Source organism: Anopheles gambiae, chromosome 3 (genome assembly GCF_943734735.2).
Source record: "Anopheles gambiae chromosome 3, idAnoGambNW_F1_1, whole genome shotgun sequence".
NCBI lineage: Eukaryota > Metazoa > Arthropoda > Insecta > Diptera > Culicidae > Anopheles > Anopheles gambiae.
In genome coordinates this window covers 36,659,315-36,685,186 of record NC_064602.1, presented here as the reverse complement: position 1 = coordinate 36,685,186, position 25,872 = coordinate 36,659,315, and the positions used below count along the sequence as shown (strand labels likewise).

Below are 25,872 nucleotides of genomic sequence, written 5' to 3'. Positions count from 1 at the left end.
AGAGCGCACGGTGTGGTGGTGCGCGGCAAGAGACAGCGGACCGAACTTACAGTGCCTGTCTGCCCCATAGAGGTGTGTACAGTGTGTGTGCGCGCGCGATCCGTCGTGTGGTAGCAGCAGCACGCGGGACAACCATTATTACACAATCGCCTGAAACGTAGCGTGGACGACGACCACGACGACGACGACCATCGTCGTCATTTGTGCGTGTGTGAGTTGGCAGTATAGAGGCGAAAAAGGGGGTGTGCAGGTTTAGTGAACGCGTGGTCACGCAAGCGGCCAGAATTCCGTACGCCACCCGTGTGTGAGGTGTGGGTTGGTTTCGGGTTATTTCGTCCAAAGTGAAGTTGCAGCAGCCCAGCAGCAGCAGCACCAGCAAAGCAAGCGGAGGAAGAAAGTGGAAGAGTGTTTTCCATCTGGTGTGTACAGCAGGCAAAAGTAGGCGCAAAAGTGAGCAAAAAGGAGAGCGAGAAAAACACACACACATACACGCATTAGCAGGCACGCTTCAAACCGACACTCACACAGACACAGACGCGCAGTCATGTTCATCAACAACACGGAAGCGCTGAAGGTATGGCTGACGGCGGTGCTGGAACCGCTGTGCGATGCGGACCCGGCCGCCCTCGCCCGGTACGTGCTGGCGCTGCTGAAGAAGGACAAGCCGGAGAAGGATCTGATCGTGTCGATGAAGGAGCAGCTGGACGTGTTCCTGTCGGAGGAAACGCAACCGTTCCTGGACCGGCTGTTCCGGGTGATCAAGAGCGAGGAGTATCTGAAGTGTGCGCCGGCCCCGGCAGTCCCAGCCGCTCCGGCTGTGGTGAGCAACGGTGCGACGGTCGGCGCTGTGCCATCGTCCACTACCAGCAGCGGCAGCAGCACCGCCCAAGCACAGGCTGCTTCCACGACACCCGCCGGCGCTTCCGCGAACCACCATCACGCCGAGGAGGTGACCAGCAGCTCCCGGACGACGATTAAGCGCGAGTTTACGCCACCGCTGCAGGAGTCGTCGTCGTCCGGCACGGGGGGACGATCGTCGAAATCGGTCGCCAGCTCGGCCGGCTCCAACTATTCGTCGGCAGCTGGCAGTGGTGGAGTGACGGCTACTAGCGGCTCGATCACGTCGGAACGATCCACCTCCTCGTCCCATCATCACCATCATCATCACAGTGGCGGCGGTGGTGGCACCAGTGAGCGGTCGGAGAAGGGCCGCGGCAGCGAAACAACTTCTTCCAGCGGCGCACCATCCGTTAGCAGCAGTAGCGGAGGAGGAGGAACGCTTGGCGGTGGTGCCAGCAGCCAAAAGTCTTCTTCCACCCACCATCAGCAGCACTCGCCCATCAAAGGATCCGGCAAGGATGATCATGTAAGTGTGTTGAGATGCGTTGGGGGCAACATTATGCTTGCAATGGCAAACGCCCCCCACTCTCTGGTACGTTGTTTCTGTGTGGGAGACAACAAGACACCCTATCAGGGGTGGTGGTGGTCCACACGAGAGAGAGGTCCACGGCAGCGAGACGAACGATGAGTTGGGTGCTAAATTTATCCCGCGCGTTGCTGGGCTGACTATAAATATTATTAACAGCAAATGAAAATGGTCGGCTTTCACGGGTGCATCACCGCCACAGCAATGGCAATGGGGGGGGGAGCGCACGGATTTGGATTCTGTTGGACACGCCGGGCGTGAGGTGTGGTGATGATGTGGTGGCAAACACACCGAGATGGAGTAAAAATAATGCGTGCGCTTCCATGTAGGAGGCGCAGTCGTTCATTGTATTTTAGTTCATTTTCTTTTTATTATTTGAATCCAAACGAGATGCTACACGTATTTACAACAATTAATGTGCACTATGTTGTCTATATTTTGTTGTTATTCACTAAAATTTCACCTATGTTTAGGGGCAACAAGTAGACAGATTCTTGCAACTAGTTTGTCTATTGCATTTATTTATTTTTTAAATTATACTTTACACACCCGTAAGCTCTTTGTAAAAAATAAATCAATTTTAATGGCCCGGATTGGTTGTGGCCCGATGACATTTAGGCACGGCTCGATCGGCAAAAACCAGTATCGATTGATTGTTTCTTATTGAAAAATTAACCACTTTCCATACTGGAGCACACTGGAAACTGCTTAATTTACAAGCGACCAACACCCCGCAGCCCAGTCCAGGCCAGGCTGCTAGATGCTGCTTGGACAGATTGTGCTCGCAAGGCGAAAGGGAATGTATGCGAACGAATGAACAAGAATGGCTATCCTTGACCTCCTTCTCATTTGGTTTGACAATTTTCCCTCCTTTGCGTCGCTTGCTGCTGTTGCTTCTGCACTGAGCGTTGATTATTAAGCTGTGTTTGCTGTGTGAAGGTAAAAGCATGCCGAAAAGTAGAGAAAGATAGAAGAAATCTTATTGAAATTTTGAGTCTGTTTGTGTGTGCCACGTTGTGTGGAAGGGCTTTTTTTTGGTGTCTGAAAATTGCTTTTAATTGATGGCGTTTAAGCACAAATGAACAAGCGATGACAACACAAGCGTGCATAGAAACATCGCCCGATGTTCAGAGATCTTGATCAAATAAACACACACACACACACACACACGCACGCACAAACACAGTTCTAGGCAATATGCAAACATTGTTGAGCCGTTGTGCTGCTGCTGTCCGGATCGGTGTTAGATGCATTCATCATCATTACGATCAACAATAAAAGGCACATTCAATTCATCAACTCCATCCCCCCACTAACTGAGCTGCGCGAGTGCGTAATTGCTGTGTGTCTAGAGCAGGGAGATGGTGATGTGTGTGTGAAATTGTTTTTTTATTCTGAGATGAATTTTGCATATTTTGAATTGTTTTTTTATCCGAGGATGTATGGCGTATGCTTGTAGCAAATAGAAGATCATCGCTAACGATCAATATTTCTCCCAATCAATTGCTGCCTCGATGAAAATGAACTCAAATTATTTAATTGCGTGGCATCATTTGTTTTTTATGCTTTTTAAAATTACAATCACGTGGGTAGCACCAAAATCCAACTACGGCATAGAATATTATAGCAAACGCCATTACCGCAGCAGCAACGACGGCGGTGCAATCATCCTATTTACGTGTGGGATTGCCATTGCTCCTCGGTATGGTTCCCTCCCAATGGATGGCGCGCGTTGATGACTGCGCGCGCACCTCGCCGCTGGGGCGTACATCGTGCATGAACTTGTTCGAACCTGCCCGCAGCAGCATCATTCATCCACTTCTGTGTTACGTATTTCAAACGCTCACTGCTCGGGGAAAAGGGAGATTAAGACCCACGGTTTTTGTTGACCCGACCCGCCGGCGGGAGGGATGGACTGATAGTTTTGCGTTTATTTACCGTGGCAGAAGACCGTGTATGTATGTACCAACAGTGGTGACGATGGAATGTGTATTTATTCTCTTCGTTTAATGATTTGAGCAATGATGAAAGCAGCAGCTGCGCTGCGAACGGATGTGCTTTTATTTGTACGCATCAACATATGCCGCTGTGCGCAGTGTGCACGTGCGCAACAGTGTGTTAAAAGCTTTGAATAGATGTATGGTGTTTACTAAATCTGTTCCTCACATTTCTTTTCCATCCCGCAGGGTAAAGAGAGCAGCAGCAGCAGCAACAACACCCGCCGAAGCCGCCGGACGCAGAATCGATCGCGCAGCCGCTCCCGGTCCCGGTCGCGATCGTTCGAGCGGCCGCGAGATACGCGTCGATCCCGCTCGCGCGAACTGCAGCAGCGTCCTCGTGGCGGTGGTGCTGGAGGTGGCAGCCTCGGTGGCAGCGGTAATGATTCAAAGTCCGGCGGAAGCCGTTCGTCCTCGTACCGCAACAAGTCGCCGCTGCGCGGAAGCGATTCGTTCCGTCGGTACGAGCGGAAGGGGTACAGTGATCGGCGCAACAGCGGTCCGAATGCCAGTGGCACGATGGCAGGATCGGGCGCCGGCACGAATGCAGCATCGTCGGGAGGCGGTGGTAGCAGTGGCAGCGGCGGCGGCAACGGTGTAGGCAGCAGCCGCTCGCAAAGGATCCGTTCGCACTCGCGCAGCCGTTCGCCGTCACCGAACTCGGACCGTCGAAAGATGGCCCGCTCGATGACGCCGGTCCGTCAGGCAGCAGTAGCAGCAGCAGCCCGAGCGGTGGGTGGTGCTTTGGTGGCGGGTGACACGGTGGCATCGGCCGGTGGCGGTATGGTGGTGGATGGAGTGGCCGTAGTCAATCCGGTGTCGGCGCTGGTTGGACCGCCCGGCGTTACGGGCGGTGTGCCGATCATTCCCGTCGGCGGGGTAGTACCGACGGTCGCACCCGTACCGCCACCGTCCGCCGGAGCGCTCGATCGCGTGCTGAATGCGGCGGCGGGTGAGGGAGGAGCAGCAACGGCCGTCCCGCTGGGCGGTGGAGGAGGTTCGGTGAAGCGTCAGCGGTGCCGCGACTTCGACGAGAAAGGGTACTGTATGCGCGGCGAAACCTGCCCCTGGGATCACGGGGCCGATCCGCTCGTGCTAGAAGGTCTGAACAATCCGGCCATGATTGCACAGATCCGCGGCCCGATTGCGGCTGAGTACAGTCCGGATGCGCCCGCCCTGTGGAACAAACACCCGAACGTGCAGCAGGGACCACCGGGGATGGGTGGAGGCGGCGGCGGCGGCGGCGTGGCGACCGGTATACGACCCGCGCTGGCCCAGCGCCTCGGCGGCGGAGGATTTGGACCCCGCGGCGGACCGGGACCGGGTGGTATGGGTGTACAGTTCCGGGGCGTGTCGCCCGGCTTCCCGATGCAGGGCGGCGGTGGCTTTGCGGGCAATCCGATCGGTGCGACGCCGCTGCAGCGCGAACTGATCTCCGTGCCGGTGGTGGACGCGAACAAGGGCGGCGATGTGTCGGCCGACCATCGCAGCAATCGGTTCGAGCCGGAGGATGCGGTCGCCATCGCGGACGCCGGGCCCATGATGATGGGCGGTGGCGGCAAGCGCAAGATGCCGATGCACAACCGGCACGGACCAAGGCCGGGCGGTGGACACGGTGGCGGCCCGGGCGGCCCCGGCTCGATGCAGATGATGAACACGCAGCACAACTGCTCGCTGGAGCTGCGCAAGATTCCGCGCGGGCTGAACGAGATATCGCACCTGAACGATCACTTTTCGAAGTTCGGGAAGATTACCAACATTCAGATCCGGTACGATAACGATCCGGAGGCGGCAATTGTGACGTTTTCGTCGCACGCGGAAGCGAACGTCGCGTACCGGAGTACAGAGGCCGTGCTGAACAATCGGTTTATTAAGGTGTTTTGGCACACGCCACCGGCGGGCGGTGATCAGCCGGCCATTACGGCGTCGGCAAAGACGGAACACTCGCTGCGGAGGACGTACCCGAACCAGTACAGCATCAACAACAATCTGAGCTCGGCGGGTGCGACCGGCACGACACAGACCGGCCCGATCGTGGCAGGCGGCAAAACGCTCCAGGCGAAGGACGACGCGAACCCGTTGGCAAACGGGAACGAGAATCTCGCACCGCAGCAACAGCAGCAACCAGGAGGCCCGAAAGCACACGGTGGCAATAACGCGAACAAGTACATCAGCCCCGGTACGGGCGCGCCGTTGCAGGGTGGTGGCGTCGGCGGCAACAAGGGCAGCAACCGTGCGCAAAACGAAATGCTGCGCAAGCGGCAGGAACAGTTCACCAAGGGCATCAACGAGCGGAAGGTGTTCCTGATGGACGGGTACCTGAAGGAGCAGCGTAAGCTGCTGGAGCTGATCGTGACGTACGAGGTGAGCGATCCGCGCCGACCGCAGCTGAAGGAGTCGCTCGATGAGCTGCAGGTGAAGATCAACAATCTGCGCAAGGAGATCGAGCAGGACCACCAGCTGCTGAAGGCGAACACGGCGCGCGGCCCCGGGCCCCACGGCCCGAAGCACAAGACGAAGGAGCAGCACGACAAGGAGATGCTGGACGCGGAGCTGGAGCAGATTGCGCAGGAAACGCGCACGTTCCGCACGCCGGACGGTCCGGCGGTGGCGGCGGCGGCAGCGGCAACGATCGCGCCCGGTCAGAAGGGACCGTACGGCGGTGGTGGGCGCAAGGGCGGTCCCGTTGGGCGGGTAGCACCGCCCGGCTCGACCAGCGTCGATCGCCGCCCAACGACCATCCTGATCACCGGGTTCGTCGAGGAGGAGGCGGACTCGCTGCTGGACCATTTCAAGCAGTTCGGCGAGGTGACGAAGCACCAGCTCGACAAGGCGGAACCGTCGCTGACGATCGGGTTCAGCACGCGACCGGTGGCGGAGAAGGCACTCGCGCGCGGTAAGCTATTTAACAAGAAAACGCTCACGATAGTGTGGCAGACGACGGTGGCGGCAGCGGCACCGGCACCGGCGGCGGCATCCCTCGCCGGCGCATCGGCTGGTGGAGCGGGCACGACGGCGACAACGGCCGACTCCGGTAAGGAGCAGGGCGGCCGGGGCGACGGCAATCCGCTCGTCCATTCTAGCAGTGGCAGCAGCGACGGTGGGGACGGTGCGTCCCTGAAGCAGCACGACAGTGACGGGGCGGACCGGATGGGGCTCGGCAGCGGTGGCAGTGCGGCCGACCAGCTGCACTCCTCCTCGATGGAAACGCTGACCGAGACGGACGAGCTGATCGAGATGCCGATCATGGTGGAGGAGGAGGAGGAAGAGGACGACATCGAGCCGGAACGTTCCTGGCGCCGCTAAGGGGCAGCGGGAAAACGACACCTACCGGGGCGTGAAGATGGAACTGTAAATTTCCATTCGGTTAGGGTTTTTCGTTCCCGTTTTCGATAGGAATTAGCAGAGTGTGCGTGTGCCGTGCCGTGTGTTGCGTGTGTGAAACCCCCCGCTTTTTTTAAAATGCTAAAATCCACTACCTTACAATCGTCGTTAACTTCGTTCATTTTTAGATTGAAGCGTTTATTTTGTTATTATATTAATTGGACGATAATTAATGCTCTTTCAATGCTTGGGCGTGTTTCTTTGTGGTTTGTTAGAGTGGCCAAGTCTTTTTTTAGCAGTAGAAAGTGGGCGCAATCGGTTACGAAGTAGGAATATGCATATGCTGTATAACGCATAACAGTGTGGGTTCTTTTGTTTGTTGGTTTGAAATTGGCACAGGCAAGAGGAGTGGCCACACCCCCCACAGTCGATTAGGAAAATAGATGATTACTTTTATTGTGTTTGTTTTAATGAAAATCAGTTGCTTTATTTTGCGATCTGCGCGATCTCTCGGATGTTTTATCTTTTGCTTTTGGTTCGGATTTAAGGCGCGGATGAGGGAAACTACCACCATGCGTGTAAGCGCTTGATATCATTAGCTGCCGCGTGTTTGGTTGTTTTATGATGGACGTATCGATACAGTAGCAGTACACTGCCGACTGTTGCATTCTTCCTTTCGTCCTTTCTTTTCCTTTTTTTAAGCTATGATTTGTGAGCCATTTTAAATTGCGTTCGGCAGTTGTGCGCGCTGGGCACCGAACGTCAACCAAACGTTTGCGCTGGTGTGCGCAAAACAAAATAATATAACACACGAATCAATGTTGTCGTTAGAAGCTATCGGAGTTGTGTTTAAAAAAAAAAGTACGTAACAAAACGAGCACTTGAAAGGCAAGAACTAGATAGAAGTAGCTGTTGTGTGATGTAAAGAAAACCTTCCCCAATTTTTGTAATTGGTTTATCAGAGAGAGAGAGAGAGAGAGAGAGAGAGAAGCGATCAAGTGCGTCTGCGTTTTACCAAGTAACACTGCATGTGAATCCGTCGAGTGATTAAACCAATCAAGCGAACGATACCGAATGATGATGCGGTTAAATTGTAAAGCAATTGTAAGACCAACTGCGCCTCGTTTGCTTTTGTATGTCGTCGTTCGAATTACAATACGAAGCGATTACTACACCCACTGGTTAAAAGGAATAAGACGTATCTCCTCAAGCAGCAGTTGTAATCCTCCGTATCGTGCGATTTCGGGCGATGATCATACCAACAAGTTAGTAGGTGGCGCGATTGGTCCTCGAAACGTAAGCGTACGAATTGTAGTAGCTTTTAAGTTTAAGCCAAACGAAAAAAACACCATCCTGGATTTGGCAAAACACACGAAAAAAATGAAAAGAAAGAAAGAAAAGAATGAACTGTGAGATGCAAAGTAAGAGCAAAAAAACATCCACAATCTCTTTAAAAAAAAGATGAACCAAAAGAAGAGAAAACAAAAAAGATACGAAACAAAAAAGAACAGCAAATCACAGTCACATAAAACAAAAGAGAACAAAAGGTAATTGAAAAAAAAAACAACAACACATGCTTGTGAAAGCATGATATGAAGAGAGAGAGCAAACAAGCAAACAACAAAAGCAAATCGCAAAATGGTAACATATTTGCATGATCGATATATAACAAGTAATTACAACAAACAAATTAGCATTCTTGAGTATGATAATAATAATACTATTAATAAAATGAGTTAAGGAACGATTTCAAGGCAGAGATTGCAAAGCGAACAACTCAAATTTGCGATAGGAGTTGTAATAGTCATACAAAACAAAACGAATGTGTTTTATTTCTGGGCAATGGGCGCTGGGTGGGCGAGGGAAAGGGTAACAATTGGGAGGGGAGTAGAGGGTATTTACGATGTTGGCATATTTTCCTCTTGCGTGGGACCTGGTTATGGATGGATAGTGATATTTAATTTGTTTTGGCATTTCTTAGCATGGTTGGTACCAGCCTTATTAACTCCTTGATATTGATGTCATCTAGCATCATATAAAAGTACGTTCTTGTCAAAAAAAATATTTATTTTATGAAAATAGTCAATGATCTGCATTTGTGCGAAAGGCTCTATAACGCAATATGGTGAAATTTATCTTAATATGATCAAAAGGATTGCTAAAGGCTCAAGCTATGTATTTTTTTCTTATTTAATGGACACTTATTTTGCTGGTATTATTTAAATAGTATATATTTTTCGCTAAACGACTAATTTCGTATAATAAAAACAATCTGCTTCAGTAATTAAACAAGAAATATAAATGATTCAACTGTCATTTTAACTTCACAAAAGTTTGTCATCCGCGCGTTCATTCTTGCTTTATCATTTCCTTCTTTGGTTTCCAATCTGTCAGTTCGACGAAAGGGGCAAACATATCAACATCAACAACCATCGCACGTGCGTACGCTGTATTCTACACGCTTCTGCACCAGGATAAGGTTGAAATTTCCTTCCCTCCCAAGTTGTATTAATAAATCTGTGTGCAAAAAAGTGTACGTTTTATCGTGTAAAAAGCGCAACCCGAAGATGTCGAATGTGGACGATTTGTTCAGTGTGTTTGACGAGCAGAACGACGACGACAATGGGCCCGTGCCGGTGGTCGAACCAGCGTCCTCGGCACCGGCCAAGCAGCCAAGCAACGATGCGGCGACCAGCAAGAAAAGGTTTGTTTCGACCGCGTTGAACCATGAGCATGAGTTTGGTTAAATTGCAAATGACTGTTTTTAGAGAGTCAACAACTGCAGCTCCTAAGCGTGAGCTAGAGGTGGTGGATGTGCTGAGCGACGAGGAACAGGTGGCGAAAAAGGCAAAGGTGGAATCGATACTGGACGATATCAAGTAAGTGACACTCTGCCGGCATGAAATCGTTCGTTTTGTAACACCATGCTATTATGCTTCTGCAGCTTGGACAACATTGAAAGTCGCATCAAGGTACACACGATACAGTCGCCGGAGGCATGCACACACGAGGTGGCCGTTTACCCGGACCAGAAGTACATGCCGCTCGCACCGGCCACCGGTAAACCGGCGAAAGAGTACGCCTTCGTGCTGGATCCGTTCCAGAAGGAAGCGATCCTGTGCATCGAGAACAATCAGTCCGTGCTGGTGTCGGCCCACACGTCCGCCGGCAAGACGGTGGTGGCCGAGTACGCGATCGCGAAATCGCTCGCGGACAAGCAGCGCGTCATCTACACCACCCCGATTAAGGCCCTTTCCAACCAAAAGTATCGCGAGTTTCACGAAGAGTTCAAGGACGTCGGTCTGGTGACGGGCGACGTGACGATCAATCCGAGCGCCTCGTGCCTGATCATGACGACGGAAATTCTGCGCAACATGCTGTACCGTGGGTCGGAGATTATGCGCGAGGTCGGTTGGGTGATATTCGACGAAATCCATTACATGCGCGACAAAGAGCGGGGCGTGGTGTGGGAGGAAACGCTGATCCTGCTGCCGGACAATGTGCATTACGTGTTTCTGTCCGCCACGATACCGAATGCGCGCCAGTTCGCCGAGTGGGTGTGCCATCTGCACAAGCAGCCGTGCCACGTGGTGTACACGGACTATCGGCCGACGCCGCTGCAGCACTACCTGTTTCCGGCCGGTGGCGACGGGATACACCTGGTGGTGGACGAGCGGGGCCAGTTTAAGGAGGACAACTTTAACACGGCAATGAATGTGCTGCAAACGGCGGGCGAAGCGGCCAAGGGTGACCAGAAGGGCAGGAAGGGTGGCCTGAAGGCTTCGAATGCGGGTGAAACGAACATCTTCAAGATTGTGAAGATGATCATGGAGCGCAGCTTTGCGCCGGTCATCATATTCTCGTTCAGCAAGAAGGACTGCGAGGTGTACGCGATGCAGATGGCCAAGCTGGACTTTAACTCGAGCACGGAGAAGAAGCTGGTGGACGAGGTGTTTAACAACGCGATGGACGTGCTGACGGAGGAGGATCGTCAGCTACCGCAGGTGGAGAATGTGCTGCCACTGTTGCGCCGCGGCATCGGCATCCATCACGGTGGATTGTTGCCCATACTGAAGGAAACGATTGAAATCCTGTTTGGCGAAGGGTTGATAAAGGCACTGTTTGCGACGGAAACGTTCGCGATGGGGCTGAACATGCCGGCCCGCACGGTGCTGTTCACTAGCCCGCGCAAGTTCGACGGCAAGGACTTCCGCTGGGTGACGTCGGGCGAGTACATCCAGATGTCGGGCCGGGCGGGACGACGCGGCCTGGACGACAAGGGTATCGTCATCTTGATGATCGACGAGGCCGTGTCGCCCGCGGTCGGCAAGGACATTGTGCAGGGCCGGGCGGATCCGATCAATTCCGCGTTCCACCTGACGTACAACATGGTGCTGAACTTGCTGCGCGTGGAAGAGATCAACCCGGAGTACATGCTGGAACGGTCGTTCTTCCAGTTTCAGAACCAATCGTCCATACCGGAAATTTACAAGCGCGTGCAGAAGAAACAGAAGCAACTGCTGGCGGTAGAGATCAAGGACGAGCAGTCGATCATCTCGTACCACCACGTGCGGGAGCAGCTCGATCGGCTGGGGCAGGAGTTCCGCGAGTACATCACGCGGCCGGTCTATTTGGTGCCGTTCCTGCAGCCGGGCCGCATGATAAAGATTCAATCGGACGCGGGAGAGTTCGAGTGGGGCATCATCGTGAACTTTAAGAAGGAGAACGCCGACTCGAAGCAGAATCCACTCAAGACGGAGCAGAAGGTGGTGATCGATGTGTTGCTGCACGTGGCCGACGGGTTCGAGAAGGAGGGCATCCCGAAACCGTGCCCACCGGGCAAGCGCGGCTCGGTCGAGGTCGTTCCGGTGCTGCACAAGCTCGTGTCGCGCATTAGCTCGCTGCGCGTTTACTACCCGAACGATCTGCGCCCGGCGGACAATCGCCGCTCGGTGCTGAAAACGATCGAGGAGGTGAAGAAGCGTTTCCCGCAGGGTCCGCCACTGCTGAACCCGATCACCGATATGCACATCAAGGAGAAGGAGTTCCAGGGCATAGTGGACATGATCGACAAGTTCGAGAAGCGCCTGTTCGCTCACCCGCTGCACGAGTCGGCCGGGCTCGAGCGGCTGTACGCGCAGTACATGAGCAAGCTGGAGCTGGAGAAGGAGCTGCGCAACGAGAAGAATGCGCTGCGTGAAGCGCGCAGCCTGCTGCAGATGAGCGAGCTGAAGCACCGGAAGCGGGTGCTGCGACGATTGGGCTACTGTACGGCGGCGGACGTGATCGAGTTCAAGGGGCGCGTTGCGTGCGAGCTGAGCTGCGCGGACGAGCTGCTCATCACCGAGATGGTGTTTAACGGTACGTTTACCGACCTGACGCCGTCGCAATCGTGCGCCCTGCTGAGCTGCTTCGTGTGTGATGAGAAGAGCAGCGAAATGCCGGCCGCGACCCACGAGCTGTCCGGTCCGCTGCGGCAGATGCAGGATCTGGCGCGGCGCATTGCGAAGGTGTCGAACGAGTGCAAGGTGGAGGTGGACGAGGAGCGCTACGTGGAGTCGTTCAAACCGTTCCTGATGGATGTGGTACTGTGCTGGTGCAAGGGCGCCTCGTTCGCGCAGCTCTGCAAGATGACGGACATCTTCGAGGGCTCCATCATTCGCTGTATGCGCCGGCTGGAGGAGCTGCTGCGCCAGATGGTGCAGGCGTCGAAAACGATCGGCAACACGGATCTGGAGAATAAGTTCTCCGAAGCGATCCGGTTGCTGAAGCGTGATATCGTGTTTGCTGCCTCGCTCTACTTGTAGGGTTAGTGGACAAGCGGGGCCAGTGTACGAGGATGATTGGGTATGATGAAGGACGAATGTAACAAAAGATAAATAAATGAATTAAGGATAAGAAGACCAAATTTTAGTATATTTTTATTTGTGCCCATTGTTTGCCGCCTGTTCTTTTAATTTCAATCTAGTTACCAATGGATGTATCTGAGGTAAAACAATTTTCATCGTAAATTTCATCGTAGTACACATGGGGAATCAATCTTGAAGTTTAGTACGAGATTGGTGGCTGAAGAGAAAAGTTGAAGGATCAGGAGCAGATGTTGAACTAGTTCTGGGTTCGTCGCTTGAGACCCTGGAGCAGTTGATAAGTGCTATAAGCCGTACGTTCTTGTAATTGCTACAATTGGTTCCAGAGTCCTTAGGTTCCAGTGTGATGGCCATGTCATGCTTACAATACCGGAGGATTTAGCCCATAAAGTCATCTGAAGCTGTTCACAGGGATAAATGGAGTCCTGTGGGATACGTTCCATTACGAGATTTGAATCCAAAATGGTCGCACGTCGTGCATTTAACCGCTATAGCACGATACTACAAGTAGGTAAGTACATTATTTATTTAATTATTTCTTCCATTATAACGGCACGTATATAGCCGTATTTTCAGCCCAATAATGTTGATTTACGTTATTCTACATCAAGGTATTTCCTCCTTGCGACCTGTCTTATACCAGACATACTCGGTTGACGACGGTTAACAATTATGATTCAATATTTCCGGTTTATTGCAGTTCTTATAGGTGTATGTGGGACTGTTGTTTAGTTGCGCTTGTAGGTTCCAGGGCTATTGTTATTGTGCTGACTATTGTAATTGTATGCTGGTTGTAGTTGAGTAGTCTCTGGTCATGTGATCCGTCTCAATGGCATCTTGTGGGGGTCGGTGTTCCGTATTTGCGTGAACTCTGGTGGCTTTGAAAGACGTACATAGCTACTGTTTACGCGCTTCGTCCAACGGTCATGCTTCGTACAGGTGGCACTACACAATTAGACATGTAAACAAAACTTTACGAAAGACAAGTAATAAGGAGGGGGAAGGAGGAAGGGAATATGAAAAGGACAAAGGGTGACATGAACAGTAAAGGAGTCCTGACTCCAGAACTGATGCCCTGCATGCGACATTGACATCCAGTCGCACTGCACAGCTAGTTTGTCAGACACATACTGCCTAACGGCCCCCAGCACCACGGGACCCAAGAAGCACGCGCGACACCAGCGCTAGTGTCTAAATTCCTGTAGCGGTCATAGGAATAAACCATTGCCTCTGGTGTAATAGTAGATTACCTTCATGTATTTAAGGCCTCGAGAACCCAGTATATCACGTATCGGAGTGTAATGGTTGCCTACCTATATTCTGGACCGCGTTCATAAATGAGGGTCTCGGGGGTTAAAATTCCTTGCAGGTCCATAAAAGGTGATTCACATCGTGAAATTCTTCTCCGCATTCGCATATCTTGGATTCTGCTACATTGATACATTGCAGGTGGGCGTTTAGTGCAAAGTGGTTCGACATGACCCGGGACATCATGCGAATAAACGCACGTTCTACAGCAAGACCAGCAAACCAAGGAGAGACTCCCAAACCTGAAGAGACACCCGTGGAGAAATGGAGAAAAGATTTCGCCCTAGTTCATCGGTTTCTCACATACTCTACCACCTAGATAAACAAAGATGCAGTGGGGATTGAAGGTACTCCTGTGAAGAGAATTGGTCTGTCGTAAAAAAGGCCCTCTGAGGCGCCTGTTTTGGTCAGTGAGTCCGCCTTCCCATTTCCGGGGATTCCAGAATGCGATGGGACCCAAATGAGCGATATTCGAAACGCCTTTTCAAACATTGAGCATAGAAGATCGATAATTTTGATTACGAAGTTATCTTGGCTCTAAACGGTCTTTGGATTTTTCAGTGCTTCTATAGCGCTAAGACTATCGGTGAAAATAAAGTACTGATCCTGTGGTTCCGCTGCTATTAATAATAGCGCGTAAAAAATTGCAGCCAGCTCAGCAGTGTACACGTTACATGGCTGCCTCAATTTAAAAAATGCTTCGGTTGACTCGGAAAATACGCCGAATCCGATGCCTTCCTCAGAGGATGATCCATCAGTGTATAACTGTTTTTTTTTTGTACAAAATGGCCGTACTTGTTCACAAAAATGCCCAGCACAGTCCTCGGGCGAAGATCTTTTGGAATAATCCTTATTTCCTCACGCAACGAGGAATCTGTTCTGACAAGGGAACTGTAGCTTTCAGGAAGGAAAACACGGTTTATTGCTTTTGAGCAGTGTTGTTAATTGTCGACATATTTTTATGATATTCGCAGTAAGCGGGTGTCAAAACCATTTTTTGATCATGATATTCATGGTTACCATGACACGACTATCCAAAAGCGACAATCATTTGTGCATTAACAATCAATGCGATGACATGATTGCAAAAAATGTAGAATGAATGTCATTTGACATTTTTCAGTGAGAATCCAGAACTGCTTAATCGTGCGTTTACCGATACTAAGCCATTAGACCACTTGATATTTTCACTCAGTGAACCAGGAAAATGGTATTCTCTTACAGGAGTATAGAAATTCACGCAAAAACACGAAAAAAGGACCCATTTTCGATGAAGATCTAGTTCACTTGTTGTACGGCAAAATCAAAAAGTCAAATGATTGTAGCAGAAAAAATATCATCGTGTCAAATGATATTTTTTTCCGTGATTGTCGAATGAATGCGTGGATCTAGAATGCGATGCTTCAAAAAGTATCATTTTGTAAAATTTTATGTCGACGACTATCACCGTTCGCAACACTGCTTGTGAGGCGCTATGATGCACCTCCAGGGAAACAAAGTCATTATACACGTGCATAATTTTGCTCTTAGAACCTGTCTCTATAAGGGCTTTAAAACTTTCTATAATCAAGGGATTCGATACTCAGGAACGGACTAAAAGGCGAAGCGACAGCATTTCAAAACGCAGTTTTAGCAGCATCACTTCGGTCATTCGGTAAGTATATTAATGTACGAAAAAGTTAAAAAAAGATAATATTCTTTAAACAAAACAATTGCCGAGCCTTGAAACGGTCATTTTAAAAGTGTCTCTCACCGGTACAATCCTTGCGGCGAGAGCGTGAAAAGGCTTTTCCTGCTGGAGCCACACACCAGACCAACCAGCCATCGTGATGAACACCCATCATCGCCTTTTGTCAAAAAAAGGACATTTCAGACGCGTCTATCGATCCGCAGCCCCAAAGTGTCAGTGTTTGGCAGAGCCGTTCCCCCAATTCTGCAGAAGGAAAAAAGCGCTCGACAGTGGCGGCGTCGTTCACCCGTGCGTGTTCCCGTGCTCGTTTGGGTGCCCATTTGTTCGGGAAATCTTGTACCCAGCTTCGTTGCAGCGCTGATTCAAGCAAGGTGTGTGTGTGTGCGTGTTGAAAAAGTGTGAATTTAGTGAAAAAGTTCAAGTAGGCGGTGTGAAAAGTGTTGTAACAGTCGCTCTTGGGGTGCTACCGATGGTTGGGTTGGGTAGCTGTATTTTTTTTTGTTTAAAGTTTTTGATCCACCCTCCCCCTCCCCCTGCTGTACCTACGATGCGTGTTCTGCAAGGGGAGCAATGGTGGTAACCGGTGGAAAAAAGGCTCTCGCAATTTTCTGTCTCTCTCTCTTCTTCGCTCGCAGCCGCTCGCTGGTTGGGAGAGTTGGGCAGCGCCTGCGCGCGCGGGACTGTGTCTCGCGCAAAAACGAAGCACCGCGTTTTTAGCGATGGCGAAGAGGCGGCGGTACACTACCTGCAAGCGGAGCGAGCGGGGCATTCTCTCACGGGGTCGGGGCGGGAAGAAAAACGGCGGTTTCAGGGAATACGCGCGTATCACATCGACGGTCTCGGTAGTATCGGCTAGCGTACGGTACGGGTTCGTGCTCACTGTCATCCATCGTGCTGCTCCGTGTCTACGCCAGGTCTACGGCCCACAGCGGTGTTGGTGTAGGGACGCTTACACCCGCACCCGCCAACCCTCACCCCCCTGGATTACTGAAAGGCTGTGGCTGTTGGTGTGGCACGGTATTGGAAAGGGACATCAAATTCAGCAGAAAAACGAACGCACCCTGTGAGTTTGGAGACGGGAAAAACTGCAACACTGCAAGGACAAGGAGCAAGTTGAGTGCAGTTTAACTAGTTCAGTTGAAAGCTGTTCGCAAACTGAAAAGAACAAAAAAAAAACGACCAAAAAGGCACCTCACCGAAAGGACTATGATATGGTCTGGATGGAGAGTCCTTTTTCTACAATTTGTATGTGTCAGTGTATGAGTGTGTGTGTATGTGTGAGTGGTGGAGCTGTTGGTCCAAATTCGGCTGTGATTGGGGTGGGGGTGGGTGGTTGTGCAAATTTATATCCATACCGAAATCTACTCCAAAGTAAATCAGCATCACCTTCCATCCCGCTTCAAGAGAATAGGAAAAAACCCGCGTTTCACAAATGAGTGCAACAAAACACAGACAAAAGACGGGCACGAACAAATACAAAAAAACACATCTAAACGCGCTTTTTTCCACGCCTGGTGAAATTCTTATCCACACACACACACACACAGTCGCTCTTTCTCTTGATCGGTTGGTTGCTTTTCTTACTGCCGCCAAACTTTTGCAACGTTCCAGAGCGCCTACCCGCCCCCTCGTGGTGGTACATCCATCCCAAAACCCCAGCACCCCCCCCCCCCCCCCCCTCAAAGAGCGAACGGGCGGGCTTCAACGATGGTAGCTGAACCGAAAAATCGTTTCCATATCGCTCCCCGCGCTCCCTCCGGTGGCGGTGGACCGTTGGGGTGGTGATTACACTAACTCGATTAGACGGATGTTAGACGACGGTGCCGAACGGACGCTTGCCTGTCCTGCTCTCTCTCTCTCTCTCTGCGCGTCCCTGTTTTGCCACTCTCCACGTGTAAGGCTCGCTCGCGCGCTGTTGTGGCTGGCTGGCTGGTGAAGGGCAGGTCTTTCTTCCCGTGTGGCACGCGTGCGTGCCTGTGATCATGTGCTTGCCGTGCCCGTATCGTTTGCCCAAGAACGGAACGAGACGGCACGAGCCTTGCCCCGACCATCGCTCCCTGTGTGCCTTCGTGTCTTCGAGCGGTAGCTGAAGCTGAAAGCATCCTTCATCCCCGAGGCTGAAGGCGGTGTGGGATGAGGTGACAGAAAATGTATGTAAGTGCAGCAGTAGTAGCAGTAGTAGCAGCAGCAGCAGAAGGCACCACAGAAAGGTGTCGTACCGCTGCCACCCGCCAACGAACAGATTGAATTCTCGCTGCGTGCACTGCGTCTGCAAGAGCTGATGAAGCTGACGAGATTACAAATCATTCCCATCGTCGTGCCAGTGGAGCGCTGCAGCGAGTTTTGTGCAGTGGAAAGTTGCATTTTGCGCTTCAAGGCCATGTGATATGTAAGCTTTTCAGTGGTGTATGCGTTTTCGGACGGATATTGAGTGACGGATCCTCAACGCTATGATTGACGGTGTGATGTGTTGTGGTGCCTTTTTTGTCGCTTACATGTTCAAAGTACATGCGTATGATATGTGTGTAAACGTGTGTTCTTTGTGTTAAGGCTGAGCGAAATACTATTCTGCAGACGCGCTACGATAAGCCTGCATAGAGAAGCAGTAGTAGGTGTAGATGGAAAATAGTAAATGATGAAAAGACTCGTTCATCCGGGCGGTCAGTGCGTGTGTGTGTCTGTGTCGGTGTTGTAAAGCTGTATGCTGAAGCTGAAGCAGATGCTGAGAAGAATTGCATTTGCTTTGTAAGAAGAGGAGCAAAAGCTGTACACGAAAAACGACAGATTATCTTCGCCCATAACCTCCAACCGTACGCGCGATGAAGATTTGGTGTGTGACCGTGATGGAAGATGGCTTCGTTTGTTGAAACAGAGAAAGAAAGAAAGAGAGAGAGAGAGTGAAAGAGAAAAAGAGCAAAAGAGAGTAATATTCGCAAGAAGAGAACTCTGGGTACATTGTGTGTTTTATATCTGTGGAAAAATAGCAAAGAAATACGTACGTATGTGTGTGTGTGTGTGTGTGTGTGTGTGTGGCTGGGAGGGAGAAACATCATCAAATCGGTAGTGAAGCATTAATCAAACTCCATTGGCTACGGGATTGTGCTGAAGTGGTTCAGAACAGTGTAGAGGTGGGGCTGGGACGTTTGCAATTGAGAAGAAGAAACGAAGAAACAATTTTAGTTTTTGTCCGGAATGGTGTGCGTGTGTGTTTTTGTGTTTTTGCAAACATCATTATGCTTTGCTAAAAGTGTAACATTTCTTACGAATTTTCCCTTGAATTTGTGATTTTTTTTCGTAGTTTTTTTTTGTTTTTAATTTCTAAATTTTGTACCTTAGTATTTGTCTTTTTCCCTCTTTTTATCTCAACCGCTAGAGCTTTACTTTGTTCTAACTACACCGTTACTTAACCTGCAAGTGTAATTGCGTTGCAGGCAGTAAAATGGATCGCGTTCGCACCGTGCACCATGCGCCTCCATCAGAATCCTTCAAAAAGTTGTGAGCACACACACACAGCGCTTAAAACCACCACAAGGTCATTGCGTATGGATAAAACACTCCACAAGGAGCAAAAACAACAAAAACAAAAAAGAAGTCCGTTGAATCGATGATGGTGGGTTATTGTGCGAATGTGTAATGGTGCACCAGCCACAGAGCCACAGGCGAGCGAGCGTGTCGTCGAAATTTCCGCATCCTACGCACCACACCATCGGAGACGCCACAGACAACGACCACGCACCACGTGCTCTTTACGCTGCACTTCCGGACCGTTGGCGTGGGCTGCCAAACGGGCCGAGTACGGTACGGTCTGTGTTTGTGTTGGTTGGATTGCTTGCGTGAGTGAGAGTTGTGAATTTGCTCCCCTGTCCTGCTGCTGCACCGTAGTGTAGTATGTTGCAAGCAGGTGCACGTGTGTGTGTGTGTGTGCAACTGCAGTTTGTTCAAGAGTGTGTGTGTGTGAGTAGAGAAGCGTAGAACCCACTCTGGGCGCAGTGGTGTGTATCGGATGCAGCCTGCACTCAGAGAGCTGCCTGAAGGTCTGCTGAAACGTTTCATTAGGTTCGTGCATTATCGTGCGCTGTCTCGCACAAAAAAGAGAGCTCATTCGTTGGAAATTGAGCCAAAATTTCAGCTAAAAACGGTCCCATACTACTGTAACACCCCAAGAAGGTGTACAAATACTCGGTAGCTGTGGCAAAGGGGCTATTTCGGTGCTACCAAGAAACCGCTAGTGTGCCATAAAAAGTTATGAAGACCAAAAAACGCTCCATGTCGCTCCATTCTTGTACGGCTTGGCGCGCGCGCGTGATGTGGTGTAATTTATATTTAAATTGTATGTTTTATTGATAAACACGAATCCTGTTCTGTTCCTTCCCTGTCGCATAGGTTACGTATTCTTGCAGGTTCTTTGCACGACACAAGCGAAGGAGGTGGTACAATGCTCTTCCTTGGCGATGTGTTTTGTGAACCGGATCGCACACTGATCTTTACCGTAATGTGCATGCATTAACCCCAGTGTATGTGTGTGCGTGTGCGAGCATGTGTTTACGCGCGTTTAGTGTATATGAAATTGTGTGTTAGTGTGTGTGCGAGTTTATCGTGAGCCCACGCGTTACGAGGCGCTGTTGTCTCTGGCCTGGTGGGTCATAAACCAAAGATAAATAAACCATAAACCAGTAGGGTAGTTGCCTAAAATTGGCCCAAGAAAGTGTCGTTCGCTAGCAAAGAAAAGCCTCAGAGTCATCCTTTGATCGGTGAAGGTGCGTGTGTGTGTGAGACGAGTGTGTGGTTTGTGGCACGCGGGTCCTCCCCCCGGGTGTTTGGCGGTGAGTGCGGCACGAAATTGAAACAGTGACATCGATCGATCTTTGCTTGCACCCGGTGTGTTCCCGGTTGGCCGATCGGCACGTGTGGTCGGAGTGTGATGGAGCCTCTGCCCCAGAGTAGGTGGTGGCGCTGGAGACGGCGCCATTTGCTGACGGGCTCGCTGTTGCTGCTGGTGTGTTTGCTGCTAGCAATCGATCCGACCCCCGTCAGTGCGGACCCGGACGAGGATATTCCGCATAACGAGTAAGTAATGTTTCTTTTTCTGTGGGGCATATTGTGTTACAGGGATTGTGATAATTTTGGACAATGAAAACTGTGGCATTGTAGGCGATATTTTGCAATGAAAATGAAATTTCGATGCTTGGTGATAGTTTTGAAGTTGAAGGAGACTTAACTAAGCATTCTAAAGACCCGTTTAAGCTAATAGAAACATCTTCTCGATGATTTGCAATGACACACACAGCTTTTTCCACCGATTTGCATTTAAATACTAATGCTAGGAACATTACGAACACCGATTCGATCGATGCCACACCACACGGTTGCAAAACACGATCATGGACCGTTTTGTGTTTGCACTTGTTTCCCTCCCGACTCCCTGGAGGGTGCTTGGGGTTCGCTGTTTTATGCCATTATTGCCGAGCGCTGCATCACAACGGTGCACCCGCACAATCCCGTCCTTTTGAATCATTTGCTCGGTGCATGCCCCGGTGCAGAAATTTCGAGTGTTGCAGCACGTAGCGCGCGCTTTGCTTGCTACACCCGCGAGCGCAATCGTTGGGCGTGTTCCCCGTGGGGGTTTGTCTCAGCCTGGGGCCGAAAGCAGTGTAGTCTCCTTTATCCGTTCGTTGGTGATGCTGAAGGTGCAGGAGAAGCAGGAGCAGGTTGAAAAGTTTAAATTGTTTAAATTATCTCGACAAAAGCGCAGGAATGGATTCTCCTGCCGAGCACTCGTTCGTGCCGCAGGCTTCGCGGAGAGGACGTCATGCTGCACAAAAAATACATAATCACCTTGGGGGTGTGGGAAGTCTTGTCTCTTGGGAACGGGCTGAGTAGTTTGCATGCTGCGGTGCTAGCTCTCTGGAAAGTGTTGCCTAGGACCGGACGCGCGTTGAATGGCGTGTCGCTTTTCCGGCCAGCGCCGCAATCGGATCGTGATTGGGAAGTAGTTTCGAAATACTTCATCGACCACCGAAACCGTTGTCTGGGGGAATCCGTGGAAAGTCAAACATTCTCGCGGGTTTGCGGGTAACGAATGACCCGAAGCATGAATGGATGTTTGTCGCCGATTTTGTTGAAAGCAAGAGGAGAAGTGGAAATGGATCCTTTTGGAAGATTTATTACAGCTCCTGCTCGTGGCGATGACAATGATGTTCTCGAAGTCAACATATAGATGCAACTACGCCAGAGTTTTCAAAAGGGTATTAGTGCATAGTGCGTCTCTCTAGACGATCTGATGACACAGTGAAGTAAGACGAAGGCATCCATTCACTTTCTCTCTTGGTGCGAGTGTAAAGTTGGATTATACAGCACGGCAAATACTTGGAGACTATCAACTGCCATCATCTTCTTCAAGAGGGCTGCTTACTTCACATGCCTGCAATCCACACCTTTTTTTGTGGAGCTTCTCAACCGTTCCAGAATGTCACGGTGTAGAATTGCACACTGACCTACAAAAAAAAGAGAGGAATTAACACAACGCACATGTCATCCATCATCGTGTAGATGATGAAACTGAACAAAAAGAAAACAGTTGCTAACACACACACACACACCAACGAACGTATAACAGCATTCTAGCATTAGCGTTATGTTGCGTAATACGATCGCGATTGATTCCCGGGCCCGCCCGAAAACGTCACTTGCATCTTTTTGCTGCGAATTTTTATCGTTTTTACGCTGGAAGCGAAGAGCGGCGGGCCAAACCCCCCGGCGTTAAGATTGATGGAGCGTGCAGGCAATAAAACCAAACGCAACAGCAACAGCCATAACGGAGAATGTCGTTGTTGTTGGTGTTTTCCACGCCTTTTATTGGGTGTAGTAACGTTAGTGTTATTATATTTTTGTTTTTTGTTGTTGCTTCTTCCCCAGCATCAAAAACAAAGAAAGGAAAATGAATTTTCACAGTCGTAACGGTCATAACTTTGCGCAAAGCGTTTTATCGCTGTTTAAGGTTTCGGGGCAAAAGGGGGCAAATCGATCGAACGGCGAATGCGTATCGTATCGGAAGGCTGGTGGCATATTGGGCTCGGAATGCATTCGACCATTGTTCCCCGTGAACGCTTTAAAGAAAGCAGGATGATGGAGGCTTTAATGTTCGACATTTGTACTGTACGCTAGTCACCATTACAGTACAAATGAACATATTTAGATAAAGCTCTATATATTTTATGTGAATAGAGCATAGCATATTTTATTTTCTATTATAAGGATCCTTTCCGTTTTAAGTTCGTATGTTGAAATTAGCCTGTCAGCTGTTTGCATTCCCAAGTGACATTTGCTCGAAATGGTTTCCCATATCTGCTCGATTTGTACTCGATACTCCTGAAATTATTGATTTGTGTGTGATCAAGTGTGTTGAAAGCGCCAAGATTTGGTGTGTTCGTAAATTAGACGTTCCTCTATCGATGGACGATGCCGTCGAGGTCATTTTTCATTCATAGCTATGGTTTTTTTTTATGAAAAAAAAAAGCTAATTTTGTGTGACGATATTTTATAAAAAAATGGATGTTATTTAAGTATAAAATGGAAACATGGCCAACTATAACGATAGTAAAAATCATTTCCAAGCAAATCTAGAAGAAAGTAACGAAAAAGCCGCATCACAGATGATTTTAAAGGACTTTTTCCAAATTCCCTTAAACTGGTGTAGGTTAAGGAAAGTTTAAGGCTTCAGTTTAAGGGAATTTGCTCGAATTCCCGATTATTCGTTTTCGAAAATGTCAATTGGGTTGTATAGTAGTTTTAGAGCAGCTATCTAAGTGGGTATAATAAACAGGTGGGCTTATCCCACGGTGTATGTATCTAGAAGGCTGATTTTATCGCTTCTGTTTCTGAATGAAGATTTTAAGAGTGTTTTGTGTATTCGTCAAGCCTCCAGAATGCTTGTTTGAACAAAAGTTTTTACCCGTCCTTTCAAAAAGTGACGTTTAAATTTGATTATAAAAACATGCTATTAGATGACCTGGACACTACACACTACATACAATTTGATTCAGGATTTCACCACCTGATCTCTTTAATGCACCTTGGGATAAATGAAAACACTACCTTGTTTTGTCATTTTTCGAGCAGGTACTCGAATCTAATTCTAGCTTTGAGGCTGAAATAATCTAGACTGAAAATCACAGCCTAGTGTTGTGTGTGGATTTGTATGAAGTGTTTACATGATTTCAGCCTGCAACTGTCAAACTCCATATAAAAAGCTGACTAGAATCGTAAAGGGCCCCATAATTGATATTTTAAAAAACTTTTTAAGGCCATTAATGTTGAAGTTTTTATTTCTTTTTTATGTGCTTTAAGGGATTATTTGAAGGCGTTGATTCTTTAAAAAGTTTGGATAACACGTGAAGGAATGAAATATTTAAGTAAGATTTTTTTCGTATGTTTAATTGACATAGAAAAAATCATTTGATTGTTTGTTTAAAATCGAATGGTCTCAAATGAACAAAGAATGTTTGTGAAAATGTATCAACAGATATGTTCCATTTCTTTCTTTCTTTCTTTCTTTCTTTTTGGCTCAACAATCTTTGTCGGTCAAGGCCTGCTTGTACCCATTTGTGGGGTTGGCTTTCAGTGACTGTTTTGGATTACCCCTCATAGTAGGATAGTCAGTCTTACACGCATGGCGGCACGGTCTATTTGGGGCTTGGACCAATAACGGGCATGTTGTTAAGTCGTGCGAGTTGACGACTGTACCATGAGACCGGCTATGTTTCATTTAGTTAAAGGTATTATTAAAAGTCACAACATGCCAAGTCTTTATTCAGTTACTTATAAGTACAGTGGAGCGCCGTTTATCCGGGTACCTTTTATCCGGCCTTCCGTTTATCCGTGCTGTTGAGAAATGACAGTTCAATACAAAGGTGACATTGCGTTATGAAGAGGATATTTAAAAAAGCGGTTATAAGAGCACATTATCATAACAAAAAACACTATAATTCATAGCAAATTTCAAATATTCTCATGGGAAAAACATGGAGTTAATAAAATCTGGGTTATTTTTTATCAAAAAATAGGTATTTTTTAAAGAATAAATCAGAAATTGGTGATAAAATATATCATTTGACTCATTATCCGTGTTATTCGCTTATCCGATCGGACTTATCGAGGTCAAGTCCCGAGAAGCCCGGATAAACGGCGCTCCACTGTAAATCAAAACTGGAGACTAAATTGTCACATAAACAGTAATATACAACACTTGCCAGAATCCAATTACTGCATTCAACAAATAAATTCCATCTTACCTTTCCGAGCGAAAACTCTGGTTTGTTGAAACACCCGCCCACCAAGTGCTCCATTAGTGCTAAGAAATGTGCTCCGTCCAACCAGTTACCAGTGTGTGCAGTTTCCGATCTTAATTAAGCTTAAAGCTCTTGAGCCACGACTTCTTGCCTTTGTTCACTTTGAAACCTTATATACTCCGTTGCAACACATCCTGCCCACTTGTGAGCAACCTGTGAACACTGCCAGGGGGAGTAGGGCGGGTACGGGGGTGCACTGTGTTCATCAATGTCCGGATCCAATCAATCCACTTCACCGCCGGGGTTGAAGTGATTTAACAGTTGTGCCCGGTGTGCTGGCATCGCTGGTGGCCGGAATTGAATGCCAAGCCCACCGTAACTGGCACTGGTCCCTTTTCGGACCGGCCTCGGAAAGGATGCTCTGTGCAAAAGCCCGGATGTTGTGATTGGGAGTTGTGCAGGGGGTAGAGTGTGTGGAACTCTAGACTCTTCCGATTACTTGCGGCTGACAGCCGGAGCTTTTTGAGTGAAAAGAATTTTCAATAAATCTCTCCAACCGTATCGAACGCCTGTTCGCCTGCTACCAGCCAATCTCTGCGCGCGTGTGTGTGTGTGTGTGGCATTGTTTGGCGGTGTAGTGTGAAATGTCTTTTCCTTTCTTTCCCCCCGCTTTCGCTCCAAGCTGCTGTCATGTGGCAAACTGTGTATGAGAAAAAGAAAAGCCCCCCTCCCCACGAAAACTTGCCTGGATGAATTTGAAAATCTTTGCAAAAGTTCTCCTTTACCATCGATACATTTTGCATCCTAAGGCTCTATGTGTGCGTGTGTGTGTTTGTATCTTTTTTTTCATGTCACTCGCGCTATATTGCTCGCAGGCTTTGAGGTTAGGGTAGTTCCCGGATATCGCCCGGAATAGTGTGCGCCATCCGGTGCGACAACAGCACACAGACATACTCATACACACCCTTGCAAC

At 49.3% G+C, this 25,872-nt stretch overlaps 3 protein-coding genes across 8 annotated transcripts in view; all 3 read left to right on the top strand.

The window, feature by feature from the left end:
* The first annotated feature begins 179 nt into the window (after positions 1 to 179).
* Positions 180 to 8,566, top strand: LOC1278974 (zinc finger protein swm). Its single transcript, XM_061656845.1, has 2 exons — positions 180 to 1,366; positions 3,613 to 8,566. Exons 1-2 carry the CDS (start codon positions 545 to 547, stop codon positions 6,727 to 6,729), a joined length of 3,939 nt encoding a protein of 1,312 aa, XP_061512829.1. The 5' UTR covers positions 180 to 544; the 3' UTR covers positions 6,730 to 8,566.
* A 563-nt stretch (positions 8,567 to 9,129) lies between these two features.
* LOC1278973 (exosome RNA helicase MTR4) lies at positions 9,130 to 12,655 on the top strand. Its single transcript, XM_318627.5, has 3 exons — positions 9,130 to 9,451; positions 9,516 to 9,626; positions 9,692 to 12,655. The coding sequence occupies exons 1-3, from the start codon at positions 9,315 to 9,317 to the stop codon at positions 12,552 to 12,554; spliced, it is 3,111 nt and encodes a 1,036-aa protein (XP_318627.5). The 5' UTR covers positions 9,130 to 9,314; the 3' UTR covers positions 12,555 to 12,655.
* A 3,156-nt stretch (positions 12,656 to 15,811) lies between these two features.
* The window catches only part of LOC1278971 (voltage-dependent calcium channel subunit alpha-2/delta-4), a 64,146-nt gene continuing 54,085 nt past the window's right edge, over positions 15,812 to 25,872 (top strand). For 2 of the 6 annotated variants that reach the window (XM_061656346.1, XM_061656341.1), the window contains exons 1-2: positions 15,812 to 15,983; positions 19,996 to 20,679. In XM_061656346.1, coding sequence (XP_061512330.1) covers positions 20,534 to 20,679 — 146 coding nt within the window. In that variant the 5' untranslated portion in view covers positions 15,812 to 15,983; positions 19,996 to 20,533. Of the gene's footprint in view, positions 16,034 to 16,453; positions 16,676 to 17,794; positions 18,002 to 19,995; positions 20,680 to 25,872 lie in introns of those variants that run through there. The other 4 variants (XM_061656343.1, XM_061656345.1, XM_061656342.1 and 1 more) reach the window with 4 other exon arrangements.

What these genes read in the sequence shown, in the direction of transcription:
- LOC1278974 (XM_061656845.1), top strand. Translation starts at nt 545, where the DNA reads ATGTTCATCAACAACACGGAAGCGCTGAAGGTATGGCTGACGGCGGTG. An exon ending in GATCCGGCAAGGATGATCAT is followed by an intron (nt 1,367 to 3,612) that starts GTAAGTGTGTTG and finishes TCCATCCCGCAG; the next exon opens with GGTAAAGAGAGCAGCAGCAG.
- LOC1278973 (XM_318627.5), top strand. Translation starts at nt 9,315, where the DNA reads ATGTCGAATGTGGACGATTTGTTCAGTGTGTTTGACGAGCAGAACGAC. An exon ending in GCGGCGACCAGCAAGAAAAG is followed by an intron (nt 9,452 to 9,515) that starts GTTTGTTTCGAC and finishes GACTGTTTTTAG; the next exon opens with AGAGTCAACAACTGCAGCTC. An exon ending in TCGATACTGGACGATATCAA is followed by an intron (nt 9,627 to 9,691) that starts GTAAGTGACACT and finishes ATGCTTCTGCAG; the next exon opens with CTTGGACAACATTGAAAGTC.